Genomic DNA, 27,561 nt, shown 5'->3' with positions numbered 1-27,561 from the left:
AGTTACTTTCACTGTCTACATTTCATTGACAAAAGGGCAGAAGGAATGATCTAGTTCTTCAGCTTTTAAAACAATCATGTTTGATTGCTAGAATAACAGGTGAATGGGAGTGGATACCGAAATTTAGTGAAAGGGAGATCTTCTTTGAAAGGTTAATAGAGATATCACACATGTTTAATGCATTAGATTCAAGATAACATTAATGAATCAGCTTAATGTCATTTCCTGAAATATACTTTCCGTTAACATGGTTAAGGAAAACTAAACGCGATTTGCTCTTACATGTATATGGACGATAAGTTAATCTAACAAGGTCGGAAGTTTAATCGAACCGACTCTCCCAGCCAATCGCTTTGAAGTAAGAACGGAATATTAAGCATATCTAATTGGATGATAATAATCAATCTACAACACGAAGGTTACTGATTTACCGGTTAATTCATGAAGTCATTAAACCTATTTAGAATGTTATCTTTTTCATTACTCAATACTCTAATTTAATGATACACTTTCAGAGATAATGGGAGGCAAATATAGTCAACAAAATGACGTAATCTATGCTAGGCGTAGTAACAAATAGATTCCCGAATATGAGAATTCGAAATATTAAGTACCCACACCCCACTAACAACACCTCCACTATCAAATGAATGAATAAATAAGTAAATAAATATGAATAGCTATATACAAGACTAAATAAATGAATTGATAAATAAAATGAATAAATACACAAATCGATTTTACGTAGCGATGCGTTGATTGGCCCTTGTCAATAGGCAAGTATAATCGCACGGTCATTATGTACGCGATCTTTCCCTCTCTTATACATACCCACAGGCTTACCCTCTCACGGACACACAGACACACACAGCACGTTCACTTTTTCAAACACACATACACCCTCCACACACAAACACACTCCCCCTCTCTCTCTCTCTCCCTTAGCCATTCTTTCTTTTTTTTTACTTTCTTATCCCATATCTGCATGGATGACACGATTGTCTCTATATTTCTTGTCTCTCCTGGCCTGTTAAATCTGCCCTGCCAATCTATCTATACACAAATCACCCTGGCATTATGGGTATTTATGAAACCATTATGACAGCTAACAAGCTTTCATCGTTGTGTGTTTGCTTTAGGGCATTTAGCACTTAGCAAGGTATCCTTCATAGAATCACAAGAACAAAGGGGCTTAGAACAAAACAAAAAAGGGCATATAAAGTATGTACGAAAAATATAAATCTTAAATTGGTAGTTGTACTAAATTTTACATGCTAAAAGGGCGGGTTTTTATTATGTAAACGTACATTGGCGGAAATTATAAAGATACTGATTCATGCTATAATTATGAATGATATTGGTACATAACTATTTATGTATCTCATATTACAGCATTATTAGAGCATTACTATTCTTTTAATTGTTATTGCAATCGTTATAATCATAATCAAAATAATTAGTGTTATATGATTTTAATATAGAAGCCACCAAGAAAAAAAACAAGCATTTATATGATTATTGAAGAATAAATGTCTCATTGTTAATAATAATAGGCATTTATATAGCGCCATCTATCCAGAAAAATTCTATTCCGTTGCGCAAAAAATCAGTAAAGAAAATTTCGTAATTCATATGGCGAATTACACATACCAAGACATGCCTCTCAGTTGGCCTCCGTACTTCTATCATTTAATAGGAGAAGTTCACACTTTCAAATAAAAGTTTATCAGCAAAATAAAATGTTTTTTTTCTTTGAGACGTCATTTGCAAGCAGTTTGTCAATATATTCTATGATAAAATTAAATAAAATATCATTTCCTCGGGAAATTGAAAATACATTTTATTATGCCTTCAGAATATCGATAGACACAACAATAATAATGATAATGATATAGGTATATTTACTCAGGGTAACCACTTCAGTTTCGAAAACTGTTCTACCAGCGGGCCCTGGCAAATTATTTTACTCATAATTATATTTAAAATGATTTTAAAAAAAAGAGTCACCATGAGCCATTAAAAATTTGAAATGTATGCATTTTTATTTTTAGATAGCTGGCCCAGCTGCACGTATATGATGTCACAAATCAAAATATTTAGATTGTAATAACTTTCTTACTCTTTGATGGACTCTCCTAAAACCTTCACCAATATTTTTACTTGTTATTTTTTACAACAAAATTTTCGTCAGGGTGAATTTCCCCTATAATAGGGAAAAATCGCATGTATACCAATATTTTGAAGCAGTAGGAAAGAGACTACTATCAAGCAAGCACAGGCGTGTATAATCGCCCTGAATTAGGACGCGAAAGAAATATTAGACTATACAAACATGGACACGGAAAGGTGTATCGAGCAAAAGGGCATTGACAGGATGACATTATAGCCCGGACATACAGGCGGAAAACAGCGAGATGATAGGGAGAGGGAGAGAAATAAGGAGAGAGGGGGAGAGAGGGAGGGGGAAGAGGGGGAGGATGGTAAGGAGAGAGGGAAAGAGAGAGAGAGGGAGATGGAGGAGAGGGTGGTAATGGGAGGGAGAGATAGACAAAAAAACAGGCAGATATGGATTTTAGGAGAGAGTGAGTGTGTGTGAGACTGTGAGGGAGAGAGAGGACAAGCGGACGTACATAGTTTACTTCGAAACTGGGAAGAGAGAGGGAGGATTTAAGCTAAAAGGGAAGGGCTTTTGTATAAGTGAGGACATGGACTCTGTGTGTGTGAGTGTGTGCGTATGTGGGTGAGTGGATGCGAGTGAGGAGGAAATGGAGGGGACACATGGAAATGTAGAAATAAATTATTTTACAGAAGGGTATAGAGACGAGACGGAGAGGGAGAGAGTGTGGGGGTGAAAGTGTGTGAGGGTGTGTGTGTGAGTGAGAGAGAGAGAGAGCGAGAGGGGGAGAGTGAGTGAGTGAGAGGGGGCGGAAAGAGAGGGGGAGAGGGACAGAGAAAGAATGAAAAAAAATCCTCAGCACTCCGTCCACCAAGGTACGCAGAAAAACCGTACAGTCTGTTATAACGAGTACACTACTTAATTGTTCTAACACATCCAACATGTCCATCGCGCGAAGCCTCCAGTGATACAGCATTCTCATTACCTCGAGCAAATTTAACTTTTCAGTAAGTGTCATCAACGATTTTAAGAAAATGCAGTTACGTTCTATCCTTCTGCTTGTTGGAATCTGCGCCCTGGCCGTTGGTGTTGGGATCGGGGTAATTATCGGTTACTTCAGTCACAGCAGGGATTCGAACCCCAAGCCAAGACTTGCTGATGAAAATATCGCAGAGAGGATAATGAAGGAGATAAGCAAGGAGAATATACGAGATAACCTAAGGTATGTTGTTTGGGAATTGACTATTTTGAAATATGATGTGTTTTGCAGATTTGACATTTTCATCAAACATTCCCAAATGGATCTTCTTGATCATGATGATTGTTGTTTTTTAATCAGGGTATGAGTATCATTCATAAACATTCAAAGTGCTGTGACAGTTGTACTAATGGAAACTGTTCCCGAAAGCTTCCAGTCGCACACTGTGGTCCTACTATATAAACACCAGCAGTTTGTGTTAGTGTTGATACACATACCCTGTTTAAAGTATGTGTAATAGTGCGGTTTGGCTTTACATAATAGGTATTTGGTGTCCAACTACAGCAATCAATATAAGAGTTGTTCATCGTCAAAACATTTTTTTGGTTACATATGTCGAAAAAGAAGATAGTTGTTATACAATAAAAATGTTTAAAAAGATTGAATCGAAGAAAAAAGAACTCTCGCTATGATTTTTCATTTTTTTAGCCTCCAAAGACTTTTATTAAGTTAAATATATACAAGTTTGAATTATCACACAATCAATAAATCAAACCAAACAGTAACAGTACATGTACTTCACAATAATTTCTCTCGATATGAAATTTTGCCGTTAAGTGCGAGAAAACATGTTGACATGTGTATATCCACTATGTCGTCTATTGGTGTTTGATATTGTCATCAATATAGACCGATACACGTTTTATGCCCATACCTTTTCAACTATTCGATATGAAATTCTTCTTTAAATAAATTGACATGATAATAAAAGCGTCGTCAATACTCTCAATTCCACATTTGCTACATACTGTCCTATTGGCATTGAATAATGCAATTCATTTACTACCAGTTTAAAAAATAATGAATTCATATAGGCCTGTATAGGCCTACATCGTTTATCTAACTATGATAATGCATACACAAGCCACTTTGTCATTTCATATTACGCTATACGTCAGTTAGTAGAATACAGGGGCCTCAGAACCAATGGTAAAAGGAGGGGCTCTAGCCCCCCCCCCCCCATCCCCACTTTTTCCAAAACCGTGTACAACAACGTATAAACGATCATCTGATTGTGATTTTTTTATGGTCAGACCCCCCCCCCCTTTGAAAACCGTTCAGCGGCCCCTGTAATGTAATATATTGTATACGTCAACACGTTTGGGACCATTTCAAACCACAGTTTTCAATCTATATTATGCACAGACACACCAACGAAACCGACGCCAGACCGATCAACTCTTACATTATTACCATTGACATACCACCGGTCGGTTTGGAGTCGGTTTCGTTATTGTGACTGTTGCCTCGCTAAAGCCTAATTGACTTTGCAAGCTCCATTGAACTTCCGTATATCCCTAGAGCATGCATATTCATAATTGAAAGAGATCCAAGCTGGGGCAATGTGTGAACCTCTATATACCATCACAGAATGAAATATACCGTTTGAAAGGAAGGGTAAGTTAGCACTTGCAAGTGACCGGAAATTCCATATTGATTTCCCAAGCGTAAGGTATAAAAAAATGATCCTAAGTAACTTTTACTTTGATGGTGGTATTCATATTTTTCGTAATTGCAGAGTAATATTTTCAACATATTTATTCCTATAGTTGATGATATATAATCTTTAGGTCATACTTAAAGTGTGTGTTTTTAGGTCATTCATAAGTTATCGACATCCGTTAGACAACATCTTAAGGAATATGCGTTAACATCTTAGGAATAGCTACCATTCACTTTCGTTGTATAATTTATTCTAAACCTTTAACCATTTTAACATTGTAAAGCATTATGATTTGCTGCCAATTTGTCTTTTGATAGATATAAGTTTATTATCATACACACGTACATAGATGTAATGATCGATGTCATAAAATACAAATTAAACAATCTTTCCCAACGTCTTATTCATACACTCTTTTGGCGGAAATGCTAACAAAAAGGGGTATTTTAGTTCATTCTGAATTAGTGTACAAATTCTCCAAATGAATCTTGAACTGTATTATCGAGACAAGTTATATCTGCGAATTATAGTAAATATGACCGAATATTCACAAAATCAAAACTTTTTTTGACATATATAGTCCTAATCGATTGTGCAACATGATAAGATAAAGATTAATAGAACGATGTTGGCAAATACTTGAAAGAGTAAGAAAAAAAAAACATAGCAGAGTCTACATGATTTAATCCATGTACAACATTTCCTCCTGGGGCAATTGCTCTGGACTGTATTTCGTCTATAATAGGCCTATCTATTAATAAGGTTTGTATAGGGTAAGTTTTGGGAAGGATCCGGGGTTGAAGATAGTCATTCGATTTGTGTGTGGAATATAGCGGAATAAATGTCATGGACTCCCTTCCTCACATAGTGTGTGTGGGTTTTGTGTGTGTGTGTTGATTTTCAATAGACGTGTATCACTCAGATATGATTATTTCTGTCTTTGACCGACATTAAACGATACCATCCCAAAGACATGACCAGGACCCCGCCTTACAAAGAGTTGCTTTTGATTAAATCAATCGTCACTCGTAACAAGACAGGCCCCAGGGCTCGAAACTCGAACCTCTGCATCAAGTTTTGTACTTCTCCAATGTAGCTTGGCTTACGTACAGGCGCACACCACAGTTGATTTCACGATTTTGTGTTTCATTTCTTCTGTATCAAAGGTATTACGCGCGGAAACCTCACGTAGCAGGGACGCCAGCTGACAGGGAAGGTGCAGAAGATATCAAACAGGCTTGGCTAGACCAGGGCCTGGACACGGTTAGACTGGTCCCATATCAGGTCTATCTTCAACATCCACCACCTCCTGAGGACGAAGAAAAGGCTAATAAGGTAGACTAGAATAGCAAGAATGGCGATTATTTAGGCCTTAAGTTTCGATACTTTGAAGAAATTTTCATGAGGGTGCAGAACTATATTTCAGCACCAACAGCAAACATGGCAAATGCAAAAAAAAGCATTACCAATATACAAAGGCAATGAAAGGCAAGGACAAGTCTATCATGATTACAATCATTCAAGATTTTAGTGAACATAAATGTTTTTTTTTTAAAGCACGTGTTTTTAGCATGAACATGGCGTTCATTTCCGTTCCTCATAATTTCGGGACGGTGTGGCATATGGGGGCAGGGGGTGATCGCCCCCCTGAGGATTTTTCCAAGTAATAATGAAGGAAGAAGAAATGAGGAAGAAAAGAGAGAAAGAAGGGTATAAAAAGGAGAACTGGGTCTTATAATTCCATATCGAATTAGGAAATTAAAGCCCAATTGCTTGCTCATTTTTTCGACTCCCGATCCTTTCCTCCCGTATTCCTCTTTCTTTATCCAGCCCTTTTTCTTCCTCTTTTTTGTAATGTATTGTATATGAGTTACAGGTGTATACCACTAGGTAATGCTTTTAATGACTTGTGTGTTAACACATTTAACTTGTATAATTGTAATTGCATCCCTGTGACAACTTGATTTTGTTGAATTAACTTGGTGAATTAGAGTCTTCATGAGAGAAATAATGCCGCATTTGGTCCTTTGCTCCCTATATTTACTGGCATTGCTCTATCTGACCAAGTAGGTTCAGGTGATAAACTCTAGCACCGGAGAAGTCATCTATAACACCCCACTCAGAGCAGATCCGTTCGATGAAGATGAACTCCTTCAGCCGGGTATACCTCCTCCATACATGGCCTTTTCGGGGACAGGTGATGTGATGGTGAGTGAGTTCTATGTATTGTTAAAGTTACCCCCAACGAAACCGACTCCAGACGGACCGATGGTATGCCATTGGTAATAACGTAATAGCTTTGATCGGTCTGGAGCCGGTTTCCTTGGTGTGACTGTAACCGAAACCGACTCCAAACCGACCGATGGTATGACATTGGAAATAACGTAATAGATTTGATCGGTCTGGAGCCGGTTTCCTTGGTGTGACTGTAACCGAAACCGACTCCAAACCGACCGATGGTATGACATTGGAAATAACGTAATAGATTTGATCGGTCTGGAGTCGGTTTCCTTGGTGTGACTGTAACCGAAACCGACTCCAAACCGACCGATGGTATGTCATTGGTAATAACGTAATAGATTTGATCGGTCTGGAGCCGGTTTCCTTGGTGTGACTGTAACCGAAACCGACTCCAAACCGGCCGATGGTATGTAATTGGTAATAACGTAAATAGATTTGATCGGTCTGGAGTCAGCGCTGACGTGACTTTAAAAGTTGATCAACGGGGGGGGGGGGGGTCCATCCCTGATTGGATAACATAAACATGATAACTGAATTTCAAGACAATGCTTGATTTTGTAGATTGTGCCGCATCTAGTTATTCTGCGTTGATTCTTAATCTGAATCTAAATATTCTATTCCAATTATAACTACCGGTACCTATCTTTTCAAACTACGTAGCGTAATCATTGTGCGAATCATTTTCCCATGGGATGATATCAATTTTATACGCAGCCCAATCTAGAAATCAGGTTTTCAAGCAAAAATAAAAAGATAGCTTATTACTCTCGAATAGAGGAGATTTGGGAAGAATACCCCCTTTTTTTTGGGGGGGGGTGTCATTTTTTTCTGACAGCAATACCCTGATCAGAAACATCGACACCCCTATTTGAAATCGTTCCCAGACCCCTGGTGTAAATTGATGAATTTATACACCTCAAATTACATGAGTTTTTTTTAATGAATTGTAGGTGGAAAGTAATGGCGTCTTTTTTTCATAATGTGTTAGGTTTCTCTTCATTAGATCTAAAAGTATGCGCTGCGAAGTGGCAACGGGGTACTCTTTTCGGGAAAGACAAATGATTACTTCGCCCACGAAACACAGTACAATGAAATAAAAAAAAATATGACTCGTAATTTATATATATGATCATTTTCAGGGTGATCTGGTGTATGTTCACTACGGAGCGAAGGAAGACTATGAATTAATACTGAATGAACTGGACCCAACCATGAACTTTACAGGAAGGATTGCAATTTGCAGACAAGGAGGGACGTCTCGTTATGAAAAGGTGAGAATGGAGATGACTGAAGTTGAGAAATCAAATTCTGTTTTGGAAAATGTATCTACCGGTTTTTTTTTAAATGTAACGGATAATATAACTATCCTAACAAATCAATGCAAGTCTATTTTGTCACACGATAACCGTCTGACAAGGTATGTGTGACTATGGGTTAATGATAATTTTACAAGCTGTATCTCCTCTTTTACTGCTGGTGTTTGAAAAAAAAATTCTCGATTAAAATGATGTGGCCTTTTGTGAGCTAGACGGCTTTTTTAATGAGAAGTAAAGAAATTTAAATACTTGAAGACATCCAAAGTGTTTCAATTAAAGGATTGCTACGTTTGTGTCTCGGGGTTGGTGTGTGTGTGTGTGTGTGGGGGGTGAGTTAACTAACTAATGTCATTCTTTGAATATTATTTGCCATTTAATAATACATATGTCTGGAGCACCCTACGATAACGGGGTGGAATGTCTGAAACAGTATAGTCCTATTATGACTTACTCAATAAACATAACAGAAAGATCATTAAGGTTCCACGTTTCCTTCCTTGTTATTGCAGGCAGCAGTAGCCCAGCGCTATGGTATCATTGGCGTCATCTTGTTCAGTGATCCCTATGACTACTCAGTACCCCAAGACGAAGGATTACCATACCCTAACGGAAAGTTTCTACCGGGTTCCGCCACGCAGCGGGGAGCTTTGCTTCGAGAGATAGGTGATCCACTAACACACGGCTATCCTGCTAAAGGTATGGATGCCATCTCCATTAATGTTTCATATATTAGTTTTTGGGATTCCAGAAGTTGATTACAAGGCATTGTAATGGGGGTACCTGTAGTGTATTGGTGTACGGGGATGTGCCGATTAAATTTGGTCTCTTTATGTGTAAAGAAAAATTATTATTAAAATGAGAAGTTTATGGTAGGTTGATTTCATTATTGCTTTCTAATCTGAAAATAACAGAGAACGAGGTGTTTACCTCTTACTTCAATGAGGACTTAAATGCAGACGAGACTGCATGGCAAATCGGACAGACACCTCGACGGATATCATCTAAAGTGGTTTTGAATAGGAAGGAAATTAGTTCCGTGGGATTTTTAATGATGATGTATTTAACCGGTGTAAAAGCAATGGTTCCATGGAATAATATCATGCAGAGTTGCAAAGAAAAACTTCGAGAAAGTGTCAATTTGCTTTCCTTCTCTTTATGGAGTTGATTTTCATCGTTAGATGATTATGGAAATTTGCTTTCGTATTCTAATTTTTTCCTTTAAAAAAATTAATCAGAAACTTAACATATTTTTCGTCATGAAATATTTATGAAATTATATTTCATTGATTTCCAATTTTTTTTTCTTTCAGTAATGTGATATATTTTCTCCTAATTGTGTAACGTTGCATCGCCGCGATTGGGGAAATATCCTAGCGACTTACAAACAAATTAACTGAGCCTGGAATATAGTTTCAAGAAAGGAAGTGCCGGGTGGATTATCCGACAGTTCAATCTATGCTTTTAGTCCAATCAAAATCAGGGAAAAATATCAGATTTTACAGCTTTTCAAATAAGAATGCAACGCTGTAAACGCTTGAATGTTTATTTAACAAGCCTCCTGGAAGTTGAGTCTTGGTATGAGCTTAACAATTTTTCTGTCGCGGAGACTTTTGATTTTGTAGCCGCGACTTCTTCGTTTGTGAGTAGGGAGTTTTCGCATTTACTACGGCGCCGGTATCTACAACGCACCATTTCCTTTGAAAATACACGTCAAATCACAATGGAGAGCTGAAAGGCTTTTGTCGAAAGTTGGTTGACCAGGAGAGCAGATCATCCGAAGATTTTCAACGGACAAACAATTTCAAATAGTTGCCCAGAGTCAAGTGACTACGTTATTCGCTGCTGTCCTGGTTCACCAACTTTCGACAAAAGCCTCGATTATGATTTAATTGGTATTTTAAGGTATTGGTGAGTTACAGAGAGCAGCTCCGTAATAAATACAAAAACTCTCTAGTTACTGCATACAGGACAATATCTTAGACGACCTTTCCAATCATAACCACCCCCGCCCCCTCTCTCCCTCTCCCGCTTTCTCACTCTTTCTCTCTTCCTCAGAATTTGCCTTTCGGATATCGCGAAATGAAACCGACTTGCCTCGGATACCGGTTCATCCTATCGGTTTTCACGATGCCGAAAAACTATTACAGTAAGAACAACACTGTACGTATAATATGCACATTGTTTTAGTGACTGTGTGTGGGGGTGAGAGTGTGTGTGTGTGTTTGTGTGTGTGTGTACTTATCTAAATGCGGAAAATGGGTGTACATGTTGTATTGAAAATGGATATGAATTCGTTTCGATTCATACCTACAAAATACCTAATACAAAAGTTTTAATACAACGGAGAGCAATTAAGTATTATTGACGAAATAATGCTCTTCTTACTGGCATAAGAAGCCAAAAATATATTAACTTTAAACACAGACAGAAATGCAAAGACCACTCTGTAATTCATGAACAGATAAACAAAAGTGGTGATTATATTTAATTATCTATCAAATGACTGTTGCTAGCTTATGAAAGAAATGTCAGAATTATATCAAGATATATCCCTTAAACCCCGCACCCTGAAAACAAATATGTCAAATTGACTAGATCAGAAGTAAGTTGGTAGCCTTTTCACATTTCTTACTATATTATACTTGCAATATTCATACCCCAGCCCCCCCCCAAAAAAAAAATACCCATAGGAACATCAACAAATAAACAAAAAATGTACCAATTTTCCCCAAAACAATAATCGTATACCAAGATTGTAGATCGTGCAGCATGTTGTACACATTCGAAAGAACAAATTATGACATATCAGAGATTAATCGAGACAATATTTTAGGAAAAGAATGATGGTGGTTCAAGAATGATAGTGGTTCTTCAGCATTCAGTCAGTGGATTGGTTGTCTCGCTGGCATTCCTTTAGGAGATCTATCGCTGTGTCCCTCTGGAACTCAGTTTGCTAGATCAGATACAAATCGGTTGAAGTATGGTTAATAAACTTTATATCAAATGATATTATTGCAATTGCATCATAAAAAAGGCGCGAAGCTACACTGTTAATTTTTTTTACTTAAAAAACACAAAAAAAAATCCTAGAGCAGAGTCACGAGAACATCTGTAATTCTACTGCACTGTGTAATCTTACATGCTTTTCGCATTTTTTTAGAACAGACCTGTTTTGTAAAATTTGCGAAAAATTGTGAAAAAAATATCCTGTTATAACAATTTGCAGGATAATTTGGTCATTTATTTCTGTAAAAACTGTTTTTTTATTATTCTTCTGTAAAATATTTTTTTTCTAACAGTGTATATTGTAATTGAAGTACCCCCCCCCCAATAAAATGTGAGTTTTCTCCAATTAGAATTCGGATATAATATATATCACAATTATTTGAATTGTAAGGAATTAGAATAGTGCAAATATCTTCACAAATAATATCATAATCTTGGATAGAAAGATTTTCCCGCTAACAGTCTAAGCTCGGCTGTAAAATCTAATTTCAGGCAGCGGCCATTGTCTATTATTTAATGAGTTGCCGATTATCATGAATATTGTGGATTTTATAACTAGATTTAAGTTAATGTGGAGCGTTGTGGCCAAGTGGATTAGTCTTCGGACTTTGAAACAGAGGGTCGTGGGTTCGAATCCCAGCCATGGCGTAATTTCCTTCAGCAAGAAACTGATCCACAATGTGCTGCACTCAACCCAGGTGAGGTTAATGGGTACCGGTAGGAAGTAATTCCTTAAGAAGCTGTGTGCGCTATGAACGCCTAGCTTAGCCGGGTAATATAGGAGCGCCTTGAGCACCTAACAAGGTGGATATGTGCGCAATACAAATATCCTATATTATTATTATTATTAATGTTTATGTATAAACATTACAACATCACATTATATTCATGCATAATCTACCATTTTGAACTCGAATTCTAAAGAATGTATCTTCCTTACTCCTATTATTCCTCTGCAACAGTGCCATAATGAGCCTAACAATTTGATGAGGCCAGATATGGATTTTCGGGCCAAATTTATAAAGTTGTGAGCGAGCAAAAATTTCGACATTTTTATTACCAATATTCAACATTGTGGGAGATTTGGACATCATGTATTTAGACAATAATATTTTAGTTCATCCTTCTGTCTTTCCTTTTCTCTTTTCTTTTTCTTGGTCATGAGAAATCACCCAGCACTTCCTCCCTATCTGTACGTCAATGCTCCGCAATATAAAAAAATAAACATATTTTTGGGAATTATATTCCTCTTCTCCGAGAGCGATGCACATGATACATAGACAATTATACACTGTAAAAAATGGATAAAATGTTTGCCACAACGAGGGTAATTATGTGTCCAACCAATTTTGGGCAGTATTTTACCCAATGCGGGAAGCATATTGTCCAGTAAGGTTAAACATTAAGCAGCAATTACTTTAGAATGGGCGAAACTTTCATCACACTGGCTAAATAGAAATGCCCAATGTTGGACACAATAGTACCGTCATGGAGCACTTTTATCCAATATTTTATTTAGAGTTTATGAAACTGGGAAGGCCAAAATCTTCAACGTATAGACTAGTAAGTGTATGCATTTTAACAAGCGTCTTTAATCTTGCTAATATTTGTTGGAAAATCGTATGACTTCATACTCATTTCTTGTTTTATTTATCAAGAGTACTAAGAACGAAATTCCATTAAACGTGGTAAAGCAAAGACGATCTTACTGAATTTATTTCTCAAGACTTTATATATTATGTAGGCAAACCTTTATCAAACTGGGCTAATTTTTTTTATATACAATAAATTATTCTTAGCCAAATTCTGAATTTAATCGTTAGTGTTTGTCTAGAAGTGAATGATTTGGATATTCTTGACATACCAACAATGCTTGTCTGAGATTCTCGATCGTCTGAGTAAGGGCCTCGACTCGCTGGGTTGTAACGTGTAACTCAGCGGCCAAACTCTGGAGACGGTCCATACACTGCTCTTCGGTCTGCTCGTCGACATCCTCTTCGACAAAGTAACCGTGCTCTTCTTCATAAAAAAAATAGAATGAAAGATCATCGTTTCCGAATAAGATTTTTTAAGAGAGTCGCACTCCTTGCATTCTCCGCAGGTAAGACGGAACACTTGGAAGGAGGATGGTTATTATCGTTTGTATCATTTTTATCAATACCTTTTCATTTTTTATTATTGTAATACTGTTTTTTTCTATTATAACTATCATTATGATCAATATTTTTTAATCCTAATTATGATTATTATAATTCTCTCCCCACCATGCCTTTGCATTCTGTTATGAAAAAAAATTAAATAAAAAAATAACTATTTACACATTTCTCTTTCACTTTTTACTAAAAATCTGTTTCATTTTTTCCCCAAAATATATATTTCACTTTCCCCCTCTAATAGCAAATTAATGTTACCTTTTCCCAAAAAAATTATAATTTCACATCAATAGCACATTTTACTTTACCAAGACATTTCACTTTAGAAAAATACTATGTATTTCACTTTCCACTCAAATAGATTTCAACAAAAATATGTCTAATTTTTAAATAACAGAGTCGAAAAATGTCTTTTTTTTTCTAAAAAAGAAAAAATGCATTTTATGAGTGACATATATTTCTTAAAAAGTGGAAGGATTTTGTAACAATAAGAAAGGTTTTTTTTCTCGCCTGCATAGCAGGGCGAAATAATAGGCGGTGGCGGCGGTGTCGTCAACACCAAATCTTAACCGAAGGTTAAGTTTTTGAAATGTCATCATAAATAAGACAGTGTCTGGGCCTAGTTCATGAAACGTAGACATAATGGTTATCAAGTATTGACATCCTGCCAGAACTTGATGTCACATGACCAAAGTCAAAGGTCATTTAGCGTCAAAGAACTTTTGCCATGTTGGGGGTATTTGTTGATTTCCATCTTAACTTTGAAAGTTTACAGATCTGGTTCAATAAACTTGGACATAAGAGTAATCAAGCATCACTGAACATCCTTCGTGACTTTCAGGTCACGTGAATTAGGTCAAAGGTCATTTAGTATCAATAAACTTAGTATTTTTTCATTATATGAATTGTGTTTGTTTTTTAAGAACTATTCGATAGATGTTTTTAAACTCAGCACTGCTGCATTATTGAATGGCGTAATGCAGGCGAGACTGTCAGAGACGCTCCACTTGTTCTGAGAAAGATGTCGTTTGTAAATGTAAAATACGATGTGTTAAAGTGTATTTCAATCATGGCTTTCTTTAAACTTCCAATCTACGGTCAGTATGTTTGTGTTGTATTTATTGTTACAATGTAGTACAAAAACAAATTTCAGGGAGGCAGGGAGGCTAAATCAGGATACTTCGCATTTATAAGAATACCTTGTACAGCAACTTCAGGGCCTCCTCGTAGTCCGCTTTTTACTGTCACTACCATGGCGAGAAGGATGAGAAATGCTATTGCGACCTGCTTGGACTCCATCTTCTGTGCCTGAATACGTAAATGAACGTAAAGAAACTAATGAAAAACATTGTTGATAGTCAAAATTAATAAATAAATGCAAATTCTTTATTCGTTTGGACTTTAATCAAGTGGTAAAAGAATGTAGATGAACCATTGAACTAGTACAATGAGCAATCCATCAAAATTGAGTAAATATTATTGATTCTGGTTTGACCCCGATATATAGCTTTGTCTTTCCTGTTGACATTAACTGTATTCGTCTCCTTACATATTTATTAGCTTTTCGTACTTGTATAAGTTGTAGACTACATTTTCTAGGATTACATGTTGTTGATCTATGTTTTATTTGTATATACTTCTACGTTAAATGTATGTGTATACTGTAAAAAATGAAGTGCTAATTTAGCACTTACAGTGCATGTATAATGACTGCACTACGAGTGCCGATTTTCTAGTATAATCAGCACTCGTAGTGCAGTCACTATACAAGCACTGTAAGTGCTAAATTAGCACTTCATTTTTCACAGTGGACTGGACCCCTAAGGAGAACAGCCTGTATCTGACGAGGGCCATCCAACCCACGAGTGAAAATAAATGAATGAATTACACTCTCAAATCTCTCTTCTTCAAAGGAAAAGGGGATCGAGGCTTATCTAAGTAATCAAGGAAAATTTACATGCAAAAGGGACTGAATCCACTTTAGATCATTGTTCATAATTCAACATATTTGATTTCATCCGAATCTATGTTTCCTTTCGGGAAGTTCTTACACTATGTTCAAGAGTCATCATAGGTAACAAAACTGACAAAAAAATCCTGGGGATGTCTCTTTCTTTCAAAAAGATTCTTTAATATTTTTTCATCAATTTATTTATTAGGTGAAAATTACATGAGTAGATATATAGGCCTACATTGTAAAATGTGAGGATCAAACACCCTAGGAAAGATAGATGCTTGAAAAGCAGGAGGATCCATAACAGATAAATAACAGTGATACAAATACAGCAAATGAATTACAATTTTATTTATTCATGGATTTAGTCCTTTTTGCATGAAAACTAATTTCAAGGCAAAGCTTATACATGTAACGAGTAAACAAACCAGTAAACATTTTAACAATTAAGCTGACAGTATAAGGGTAGGGGAAGAGAGAAGAACTGTTACATCAATGCTAAACATTCTGTAGATTTATTACCCCTCTAGACTTTTCATGAAAAAGGGACTGATTCCAAAATATATTTTTTTTTAAATTCATATAAAACAAAAGAATTTTGCAGGATTTTTAACTGTCATTTTTAGAATGTATATTGATGATTTAAAACATAGGAGTAAAAATCTTCTTAAATGGAAACATTGATTAAGATGAAATAGAAACAATATTGATTCATGAAGATTGAGCAATGGTGGATTTAGTCCCTTTTGCATGAAAAGTGTTTCGGATCTATTCGCTTTTGCATGAAGACGTAAATTTCACGTCCATTTTTGATAAACTTCCTGAAAATGTTTGGGAGTTGGACTATAGTCAGTTTGATGCACATGGTGCATGTCCATTTAAACAAAAATGTCAAATGATAAAGAAATAGATTTAGTCGCTTTTGCATGTCAGCTTCATTTTTTCTCAACAATTACAAGTGAAAAAAATCCCAAAGGAAAGTCCAGTTACTGAGAATATTCCAATATTGATACTTACGTAAGTTTAAAAAATGGCCTTCGAGCAAGAGTTATTCCTTACTTGTCAACGTTCAACCACTCGACTACAGTGATTTGAATTAGCAGGGAATATATCGTAAAATCGAGTGTTAAGTATCGGCCATATGCTCTCCATTTATGATCTTTATCAATTGTTTTGATTACTATTATTGGTGGTATTAATTTTCACTTTTTTATTATTTATATATACGAATAACCAACCATAAGGGTATATCCACTTAAATGTGGTTACAGCTCATTCTCATTGCTATATCTGGTAACCAAAAAAAAAATATATGAAGAAAGAAAATGAAAGTTAGAGACAATTACCGATGACCGTTGGTGGTTTTTCCCATTGTAATCGCAATCAAAATCACTTCACAGTTATAGAATACACGTAATTTCTCATTAACAGCATGGTGAAGCTTCAAATCAATGGCTGCCCAAAAAATAAATTTATCCAGGACTGAAATGTAGGTGAAAGTGTGGTTGCATTAGACACTGTTAGTCAACATTTGAATGAAATAAGATAATAAGATAAGACTATTTTTTTATTTTATGTGTGCAACATGCTAAATTGGATTATGGAATGACTAATATTGTTTGGCAGTTCTGAGGATTTGGTTAAACCAAATTTATGTTTGACAATCAAGATTGCTCATCCCAAATGTCTGTAACATGAAACCGAATGAATTTAGAGGTAATTAATAACTTTGGGGTTTGTATTAAAAAAATTCAAGGTAATTTTGCAAGATGGGTAGGAATTGACAAAACTTAGACATGTTGTCAAAGAACGGTAGAAATACGATTATAACATTTGAACGAGGTGGTCTTCTATTTTTCTTTTCCTTTTCAACTTTCACAGAGCAATGGGTGGTGCTTCCGTTCCTCATTACTGGAAAGGTGGCCTGAATGCACATTACACACTTGGACCAGGTTTCACCGGACCGAATCAAGGAAAGTGAGTCTGTATGGTATCTTTGCTCATTTTATCTTTGTGTTACAGTCACTCCAAACCGACCGAAGACATGCTATTCCAAATAGCTTTGATCAGTTTGGTCTGGAGTCGGATTTGTTTCCCGGATACACTCTAAGAAATAAAGGTTCAAAATAAGAACCCCGAAAGGTTGATGCAAAATGAGCACCCTATGGGTTCAAAAATTGAACCCCTGATTTGGGGTTCAAAAATTGAACCCCTGATAAATTGAACCCTGCGGTTGGGGTTCATTTTTGCACCCTGCGGGTTCAAAACTGCACCCCTAAATTTTAAATTGAACCCCGAGGGGTGCAGTTTGAACCCGCTGGGTGCAAAAATGAACCCCAATCGCAGGGTTCAATTTTTGAACCCCAAATCAAAGGTTTAAATTTTGAGCGCATAGGGTGCTAATTTTGCGCGCATAGGGTGCTAATTTTGCATCAACCTTTCAGGGTTCAATTTTGAACCTTTATTTCTTAGAGTGTACCGTTAGTATTATTTACTAGGGGTATGGGAGATCACTTCATCACCACTTCACCAATAGTTGTCAGATCTGGGACCCGTTGCAATCAATCAATCGCAACTCTAAAAATCACGCGCAACTTGATTTTCAACCAATCAACAGCGTGCATTTGGGACTTGCGATTGATTTTTTGACTTGCGTTTAGACGCAACTCTTTCTGCATGGGACCCCTGGTGACTTTCCTTGAATTTGATTGACTGGAAAGCATTGTTACTATGGAAACAGTTCGATAATATAGAACTTGTAGGATATAACATACGACATCCCTAGGAGACATATTCAATTGTTTTTCCAATCAGTTCATAATTACAAAGGATACACCGTGCGAATAGTGACACTTTTTGACAAAAATTATCTCATTCTAATATTCTATGTTATTTGATATCATTCTGAATTATGGCTTTCCCTGAATTTGATTGACTGACAAGTATAGAACTTGTAGGAGATAACATACGACATCCCGAGGAGACATATTCTGTTTCTTCCAATCAGTTCATTATTACAAAGAATACACCATGCGAATAGTGACATTTTTTTACAAAGCATTATATGATTCTAATTCTTTATATTATGTAATATCATTCTCAATTATCATTATTATTATTATGTATATAGCTTCTTAATTATGTTGTCGTTTTTTAAACATTCTCCCTACTAGCCAAGTGAGATTGGTGGTAAACTCTGTATCAGGACTGTATACAACATATAACACGGTGGGATTCTTACGAGGCGAGATAGAACCAGGTACTTATAAACCACAGTCACACCAGCGAACCGACTCCAGACCGATCAAAGCTATTACAGATTACGTTTTTATTCGAATTCGCATACTACTGGTTGGTTTCTACACTGTACTGTGGTGTTAAAACTGACACCAGTTGGTGTCAATAGAGGACCACACCCTGAGGTGTTAAAATTGCACACTAGAGATTGAACATAACACCAAAGAGTGTAAATGTAACAACCGAAGGTGTTGTATAACACATATAGGTGTTCAACTAACACTGTCAATTTAACACCGGTGTAAAATAACTGGTGTGGTCCTATATGTACACCGGTTTACACCGCAGTTTTTGATGTGTAGTTGGTTTCGTAGGTGTGACTGTATATCCAGTAGGTCCTCCATACCAATTCAGTTCTCTCTTCAGTGACGGATATAGCTATTTGATTAGGGGGGGTTGACAAGTTGGTGTGACCAAATTACTAAGAGCTTCTACCCCATGACCCCCCCCCCCCCCCGTAAATCCGCAACTGTTCTTCTTGCGCGACTCTCGTAAACAGAGAAGGGGTATTGGAGTTTGATCTCCACCTCCCTTTTTCAATAATTTTTTTAGGGATCCCGAGGTGGTAGATTAAACCCCCTACCGCCACCCCCCCTCGATCCGCCACTGGTATACTTTCTGCTGACTACTGTCAAAGGATCTCAAGCTTTTCTTCAGAGTAATATAGACATGATTGCGACCGTTTCCGATTCTTGGACTGATTAAGAGCATAATAGTTTCAATTTATTTACTGTCTGAGAGAGCAGTCAATGATTATCCTTCATTTTAGCACCCTGTATCCATCTCTGGTAACTACCCTTCTTTATATCTATCAATAACGATACAAACAGAGCCATCAATCAACTTTGAAAATAATTACAAATTTTGTCCAATATATTTACGATGATGCAGTCAGAATAATTCTTTTTCAAAATTAGTGAAAACAAGACCAAACATAAGACCTCACAATGCTGTGAATAATTCTTTTCATTATTGTTATGTACCTAAGGCTATATCCATTTTAAGAAAGATGAGGTGCAACTTTTCATTACAGGTGTAAGAGAGTGATCTTATGGCGCAACTGTGCACCTTTCTGGTTTTGTGTAGACCCATTATAATGCTAGTCTGAACCTTTTGCAGAAAGATGCACAATTGCATTTATATTTGTGCTTACAGGAAGAGATTGCTGAAGGTGCAGAATAGAGCCCTTGTTTTTTAATGCATAGGACATGAATATAACTCTATTTATTTGAAATGTGACGTGAATTCTAAGCTCATGATCAACTGAATAATACTCATTGCATCTTCGTCATGTTCGTACAGATCGTTACGTCATCATCGGCAATCATCGAGATGCTTGGGGACTCGGCTCTATTGATCCTACAAGCGGAACAGCAACTCTCCTTGAGATATCAAGGGTCTTTGGAATGCTCAAGAAAGAAGGTAGGTTAAAGGAACTCGACCGTGGTCGTATACAGACTTTTTTTTTTGTTACAGACTTTTTTTTTGTTACGGGGGGGGGAAGCGAAGCGACCGAGCTTGGCTTAGAAGCACTCTTGCATTTTTCTAAAGTGAAATAGAAGGATTTTGTGCTCACTTTTAGTGGATTCTTTGAAAATTTTCAGTAGAAATTTAAGTTTTATAAATTCTTGGGGCAAGTGTCCCTGCCCCTTACGCTGCGTATAACCATGAAATCAACAGGGGGAATAGGGAATTAATTTTACGTTATGTGGAATTATATAAATGCGAGGCCAAAAAAATTAATCGTACAAAATATCAAACTTTACTCTTGCCTTTATCGTTAGCGCTTTGAAGAAGCACGCAAACTGGGTAAAAACAATACTTGGATTTGTGAAACATTTCAAACTAATATCTACAGTATATGCGTTTTACTGCCATATACATTGTGCTTTTGCTATAAGGCTGCCATGCCAGTTTTACATTTATCATTTAGTGTTATACGCTGGAAGTGAAAAGTGTCTGTTACATTGTTGATATTACATGCATATTCTTGTTTATATTGTTTATTCTCTACAGGTTGGAGACCTAGAAGAACTTTGGTGTTCTGTTCATGGGGTGCTGAAGAGTTTGGAATGTTCGGTTCGGTAGAATGGACAGAGGTAGGAGGCGAAGTATTATTTTTATGCAATTATTATTTTCGATGCAATTTATCTATCAGCCACACATCAAGCAAAGAGAATTGTATAATAAAAAAAATCTATAAACACAACACCCCATTACACACCCTCTCAAACGCTCTCCCCTCCCTCACACATGCACACACACACCCTATTTCACGTCACACGTGCGCTCTCCCCCTCTCTCAACACCACCCCCCCCCCCACACACACACACACACATCCTCTCACGTCACACGCGCGCTCTCCCTCCCTCTCTTAACACCCCACACACTCACCCCCACACACACAAACACACAATGCATAGACTAAAGATGGTTTTTATTGCTTAGTTTTATCGGTAGACTGAGAAATAGTGACTTTATTATTATGTGTCCTTATAAGTCCAAGCTTAAAAAATATGAATTATAAACCAGGCACATTACACGTTCTTAACCAGCCCCCCCCCCCCATTATAACTATCGCAAATAATGATCCAGAAATAACCGAACGTTGACTGTGCTTTTTTTTTCATTTTCAGGAGTTCGGCAACATACTCACGGAGAGGACTGTAGCGTACGTCAATTTGGACATAGCTGTTGCAGGTAAAAAAAAAAATGAAAATGAAAAAAATGCCGTATTTTCACCAGCAAAACGGACCCCGGACCTATCTTTCCTTATTTTTGATGACACCATCGATTGGTTTAGATTTGGTTTCGCTTGTGTGGCTTGTCGTTTTAAATGTGTTGATCTTGGAACTCTTGTTGAAATGCTCCCCCAGGGATTGGAGAAGGTGCATACATTGTATACAGGCATGCAAGGATCCGATGACCGGGGTAATATGTCTGTAAAGCGCTTCGAGACGTCTTTCCGATGTAATAAGCGCTTTATAAATGCGGAATATTATTATTATCATTCATAAAGTAGAAAGCTCAAAATAAAAGAAAATATATCCCCATTTTTTCAATCAAAATGTGATTAATTTCCCATCTTATCTTTTTTGCAGATACACATGTCTTGTATGCTTCAGCATCACCAAATCTGCGTCAAGTCATCTATGAGGCTACTAAAAAAGTAAGCTATATACCGTTTATAATCAAGGAAATAGATCTCTATATTATAATATTACGAAAAAGAAAATAAATATGTTCATCTGAGCTTACTGTTATGAAAACGGAGATGCAGTTTCACGTCCGATCCGGACTGCTTCTTCAGCTCGGCGTCTGATGATTTCCTGCCAGTTCAGACGAGTTAAAGAAGTTACTGTATAATTGTAGTTGAAAATTACATTCATCATGTCCGGCATCATGTTCTGCTGTATGTTTCATCGTGTAATAATTAATATATTTTTCCCCTCCTTCGTATCTTCTTAATGATATATTTTATCAGGTTCCGGACCCAGATCCATTGGATAACCGAAAAACCGTTTATGACACAATGTTAGAGCGGAACCCGGATTATGAGCCTGACTTACCATTGTAGGTATATTAGGCCTATCATATCATGGGCCCGTTTCATAAAACTTGTTGTTATAATAACACATTTGCAATAACAGTTTAAAGCTACTGAAATCCTTTAATTTGATTGGCTAATGGTAAATTTGTTATAGAAATTGTGCGTTTGATATCATGACAAATATTGTGAAACGTGGCCCATATCTATTATCTATACCCTATTATAATCCTTATGACTTGTTATAGTGATTTGAGATTGACCACGTCATTTTATTCTCTTCACCATGTTCACTGTCAGATGTGAAATTATGTTTAGCGATTTTTGTTTTTCGTCTATACCTGAAACCAATAACTACAAACAATGCCATTTTTTTTATTAGTTTAAGACACGGGGAAGTATATATATAAATCAATTGAACTCCATTTATTTTACCCCTAAAAATCGATTCATTAAAGAAGATAAATTATGTATGAAATTCATCGTTTAAACATAAATTTTTTACAGGTTCCAAAAAGTTCTCAAACACTATTTTCCCTGATCAAAATTAATCTATTACAAATTAATTTTTTCATTATTAGTTTACGAAAGGTCATCTTGACTGGTATGAATAAATGAAAGGCGCATTCTATAATAACACCAGGGCAGGGGTTGATTTCCCGACATGAATAAAAGCTTTCATGTTTTCTAGGAAGAAATGGCTCTCGAATCTATTTGTCCATGCACTTACTTTTCATGAAAACCTGAAATATAGTTGGTGATGCTATGTAATGCCCCCTCCACAGAGGGGAGACCTTTGAAGGACCGTTCAAAGTCCAAAAATTGGCAAGGTCTTACAGCAGTCTCCAAGATCACTGAATTTTGTCATCTGTGTGGAATGGCTCAGAAAGACCTCTCAAAGGTCTCTGAAAGACTGATAGATATTTCTTGTCTTACTGGTCTTGGACTAGTCCTATAGAGATCTTTCAATGGTCTTCAGAGATCTTTTCTGCAACAAGTGATCTTTCAGAATTCTTTCCATGGACTTTTCCTGGTTTTTCAATGATATTCAAATGATCTTTCAATGATCTCTCATGAGTCTTACAGTAATTTCTGTAAAAATCTTGAGAAAGACTAATAAGAAATTTGAAAGTTCATTGAAAAACCACTCAAAGACTGCTGAAAGACCATCAAAATACAATTTTCCTATAAGACCGCTGAAAGACGACAAAGATGAGGATCACAAAGACCATTGACAGATCAATCAGGAATCGTGAAAGACCTCGGAGATCTTTGAAAATTCATTAAAAGACCCTTAAAAGATCAAACAAGTTTCATGGTCTTACAGCAGTCTTTCAGAGGTCTTGCTCTCTGTGGAATGGGGGTTTAAACAAGTATAATTTTTATTACTAATTTTCATTGTTTTGTATAACAAAATATTAGATAGCCAAGACAGACAGCCAAGCGCGATTGGTCAATTGTGCGTCACGTGATATGATCGAAATCCGTGTATTTTCCCAGCCGGTCCACCTTCGATGAATATATTGACCAACCGGTCCGTGAATATATTTTTCTACGTGTATGGCGCCCTCTTGTGGATTAGATGTTACCAACTAAACGGAAATAAAATATGTGAGACTAAAGTATCTGAACTGGACTCTAACTTAGATCTAGGGCTAGGCCTAAAACAAACTTGATTTGATTAGAAAAGGGCCGTTCACTGCATTAGAGTAGTAGATCTATACCAGTTCCATCAATCACTGTGACTATCGTAAACAACAGACTGCACGCATCGTTAGGCCATTTTTATCTACATCATTAAAGGCTATCTAATATAACAGATATTGACTGATGGGATGTGTAAAAGAAAAACATTGTTTGGACCGCCTTAAAGATTAATATTTTCCCTCGTGATCATATTTTCCCTCAGCGCTGCGCGCTTCGGGAAAATATAACCCCTCGGGAAAATATAAATCCGGCGGTCCAAATAATGTTTATGTTACACACCCCATTAGTCAATATCTGTATAATATTGAACAATAAGGAGCCACCGTATTTGGATTTTATTGGTAATCATTTTACGCTTTCATTTCTTTTATTTCACAGTATAAATCTTTTAGTTGATGGAAGCGACGACTACGCTTTTGAAAAGAGGCTGGGAATATCGTGTATCAGTGGTTACTACATATATGATACGGTAATGTATAATTGTGTTTTGATTGTTTGATTGACCGATTGATTTTATTTCTGATTTCAATCGCGTTAGATATAAGTAAACAATGTGACATAATTATACAAAAGTAATACCTAAGAAATCAACATGATTGTCGAAATATAAGCACTGAAGATGAATATTACCAAAATGTATTGTTCAGTAAATAGAATGACATTTCAAGGAATACAGGAGACCGCCATCAAGCTTGATAATCATGGCGTCCCCGTACAAATATTTTCTTTTACAAATAATACTTGCAAATCCTCATAACCAAATTATTATATGCAAACAATAGCATTTTATAATTTCAGCAGGTGTTCACTGCAAGTGTTCACATTTAAAGCAATGTTAATTGTGTTGAGTGTCTTTTAAAGCGATAATTCGTACACTAATTTTGTGTGCTCTTTCCTCAGCTATGAATTTGAAACTGTTTTGGGTGATTGGTGTGATTCATATCTTAGTTTATCGACATATAATGCCTCCACAAAACAATTTCTCATCTATTTTTCAAATAGTAATTCTAATGTCTCATTCAGGGGTCAAAATGTTCAAAACAATTACCTTAAATTTCTTGTTCTTCCTCTTTTTTAGAGCACACTACCTATATTATTTTACTCTCTTTACCACACCCAATATGAGACGATCAGATTGATGGAAACGTATATCGACCCCGACTATCGATATCATCAAGCAGTCGGGAGAGTATTCGCTGAGATGACGCGCATCCTATCAGATAGCGTGGTGTTGCCGTTCGATAGTTATGGATATTACCAAGAAGTCGAGAATATGTTTTATTATCTGGGAAACTCCACACAATCGATGGATATCGCAGAACGAGGAGTATCTTTAGGTTAGTACAATTTTTTATTCATAAAAGGTCTGGGGGCGAAAATGAATTTGGATAATGAAAAAAAATCAACATAAGAAAAACAAATTTTGTTCGTTTTATTATGATCAATGAAGGGTCCATTTTGGTTGAAAAGTAATATATCCCATACGTTATTGGACCTTTGATTCAATTCACAAGAAGACATACGAACTCCCCCCCCCCCCCCATTCCTCAAGTACATCCATTGCCATATTGTTAAAACTGAGATTATTTTAAAATATGAGGGCTACAAAGCAGATTTTGCATTAAAAACGAGTTTTAAATGGCCTCTCAAATTTAGAAGAAGTTTCCTTTTACTATCCAACTTGTATCCCCTGGAGGTTTATAACATTTTTTGCTGTTGGTATAATCTACCTTTTTTTGTTTCCCGTACTATCTCTACATATTTTTGTTAATCTATTGATTAGCTTCTCCCCTCACAATCTGTTTCTATATCTCTACCGTATAATAATGTGTATTTTCGGTTATAATTTATAGAATCTCTTGACAGAGCAATTGGTGAACTGTTGGAAAACACATTGGAATTTCAAAAGAGAGTAGAGAGCGTTGACACAAAAAGGTAAATATCCAATGAGTCACAGTGGTGGCACCGCAGGCAGGGGCAGAGTAGTTAGCCCCATACTGTCTTAAAATAATAGACAGGAAAAAAAGAAGAGAAAAACAGAAAGATAACACAATGAATAAAAAAGAGACATGTAGCTCAGCTACCGAGTTTTTAGTAGAATCGAGCTCAGACCTGAAATATGCGATATCACTTAGAACTTTAATAATTTCTTGTTTATCTCATAATTTGATTCTGCTATACAGCAGGCACCTTTACATGTATTTGATATCGCAGTAAGCATACTTCTTCAAACTGCTTCTTCGTGCTGTTGGCTCTTGTGTGCACTCGAGTGTGGTCTTGTCCCGTAAGCTGCTGTGTCGGGATTCTTTGGAAGGGGCATGGCACACATCAAACTTCTGGCTGAAGCCATTTTGGTTGCAGTTTTCGGGGCAGCTCACTCTCGCATTCACACACCCTCACACATACACACTCATCCCCCCACACATTCACACCCATACCGACAACACACACATATCAACACACACAGACAGTATTAAGTCTGTTTCTTTTTCCTTGTTTCTTTTGATTCAGTGACTTGGCTGTCCGGCAAATCAACGACCAGATGATGTTTCTAAGCAGGGCATTTCTCGGAGAACTCCCGGGTAACAAACAAGATAGGTAAGGCTCCTCTTCTTTCAACATAATAGAAATATTAATTGAAATCGCCATTACTAATATAAAGATCTTCCTTCTTGCACTGGGGAGCTCTTTATAAGCCCTTTGTTTAGGGCCAGGGTACCCTGGGCTGTAGATATATTCCATCGACAATGATGCTCCTCCGAAACCACAATACTGCAGTGTGAAAAAAAAGAAATGTCTGTTATCGTTTAAGCTCTATTTCATTTATCCCTCGTGTTTCCATTACGAAATCAGTATATTGACACATCAGTGATCTCTCCCGACACAGGCATCTATTATTTTCACCTCGGGTCACCATACCCTTAAGTACTGAAGACGTACCCTACACTTTTCCTGGACTCCTCGACGCCTTACATCACATCAGTGACGCTCCTGACCAGGAACAACGATGGAGAGTTGTAGAACAGCATATCGCCGTTTTAACTCACGCTATAGAAGCAGCTAGCTCTGTATTGAAGGATGTTACGTCATGGTGACGTCAATTGATATGTCATTTTATTGAAATGATGCAGATTGGCAACAATGGTTGAGGGTTTCGTCCCATGGAAGGTAGCTATATAGGCTGTATATAGAGTCAGTTGGGGTTGGCAATCCTGCCGTAAGAGCTAGGAGAAAATAATAACGAGAAAGAAGGGAGAGAAAAGGCGATTCAAGAAGTTATTGAGTGTCAGTTTGTGGGGTTTTGTCAACATGATGCCTAATCCCATCCCTAAAACTGTCAAAAGGATGCTCATACTTTAAAAAATGAGTTTATTGTCAAAAGGATGCTCATACTTTAAAAAATCGGTTTATTTGTTTAAATCCTAGACATGTACTTTGATCGAGGTAACTCTGTTCCCAGATTAAGTTCTTATACCTCTATTTATTTATATGTATATTTTATTGTTTTTGTCTACAAGCAT

General features: G+C 36.6%; 1 protein-coding gene across 1 annotated transcript; it reads left to right on the top strand.

Annotated features, from left to right (window-relative positions):
• Positions 1–3,098: 3,098 nt before the first annotated feature.
• On the top strand, positions 3,099–27,220 carry LOC121413368 (N-acetylated-alpha-linked acidic dipeptidase 2-like). The gene is made up of 18 exons (XM_041606160.1): positions 3,099–3,338; positions 5,985–6,153; positions 6,889–7,026; positions 8,199–8,330; positions 8,885–9,071; positions 10,431–10,521; positions 17,370–17,465; positions 18,662–18,747; positions 20,088–20,207; positions 20,802–20,884; positions 21,423–21,486; positions 21,888–21,955; positions 22,271–22,359; positions 24,419–24,509; positions 25,119–25,377; positions 25,894–25,975; positions 26,552–26,638; positions 26,928–27,220. Exons 1-18 carry the CDS (start codon positions 3,151–3,153, stop codon positions 27,133–27,135), a joined length of 2,238 nt encoding a protein of 745 aa, XP_041462094.1. The 5' UTR covers positions 3,099–3,150; the 3' UTR covers positions 27,136–27,220.
• The last annotated feature ends 341 nt before the right edge of the window (positions 27,221–27,561 follow it).

Source organism: Lytechinus variegatus, chromosome 4, assembly GCF_018143015.1.
Source record: "Lytechinus variegatus isolate NC3 chromosome 4, Lvar_3.0, whole genome shotgun sequence".
Lineage (NCBI taxonomy): Eukaryota > Metazoa > Echinodermata > Echinoidea > Temnopleuroida > Toxopneustidae > Lytechinus > Lytechinus variegatus.
The sequence above is the reverse complement of the archived record's forward strand: the minus strand, read 5'-3'. Positions and strand labels throughout refer to the sequence as shown.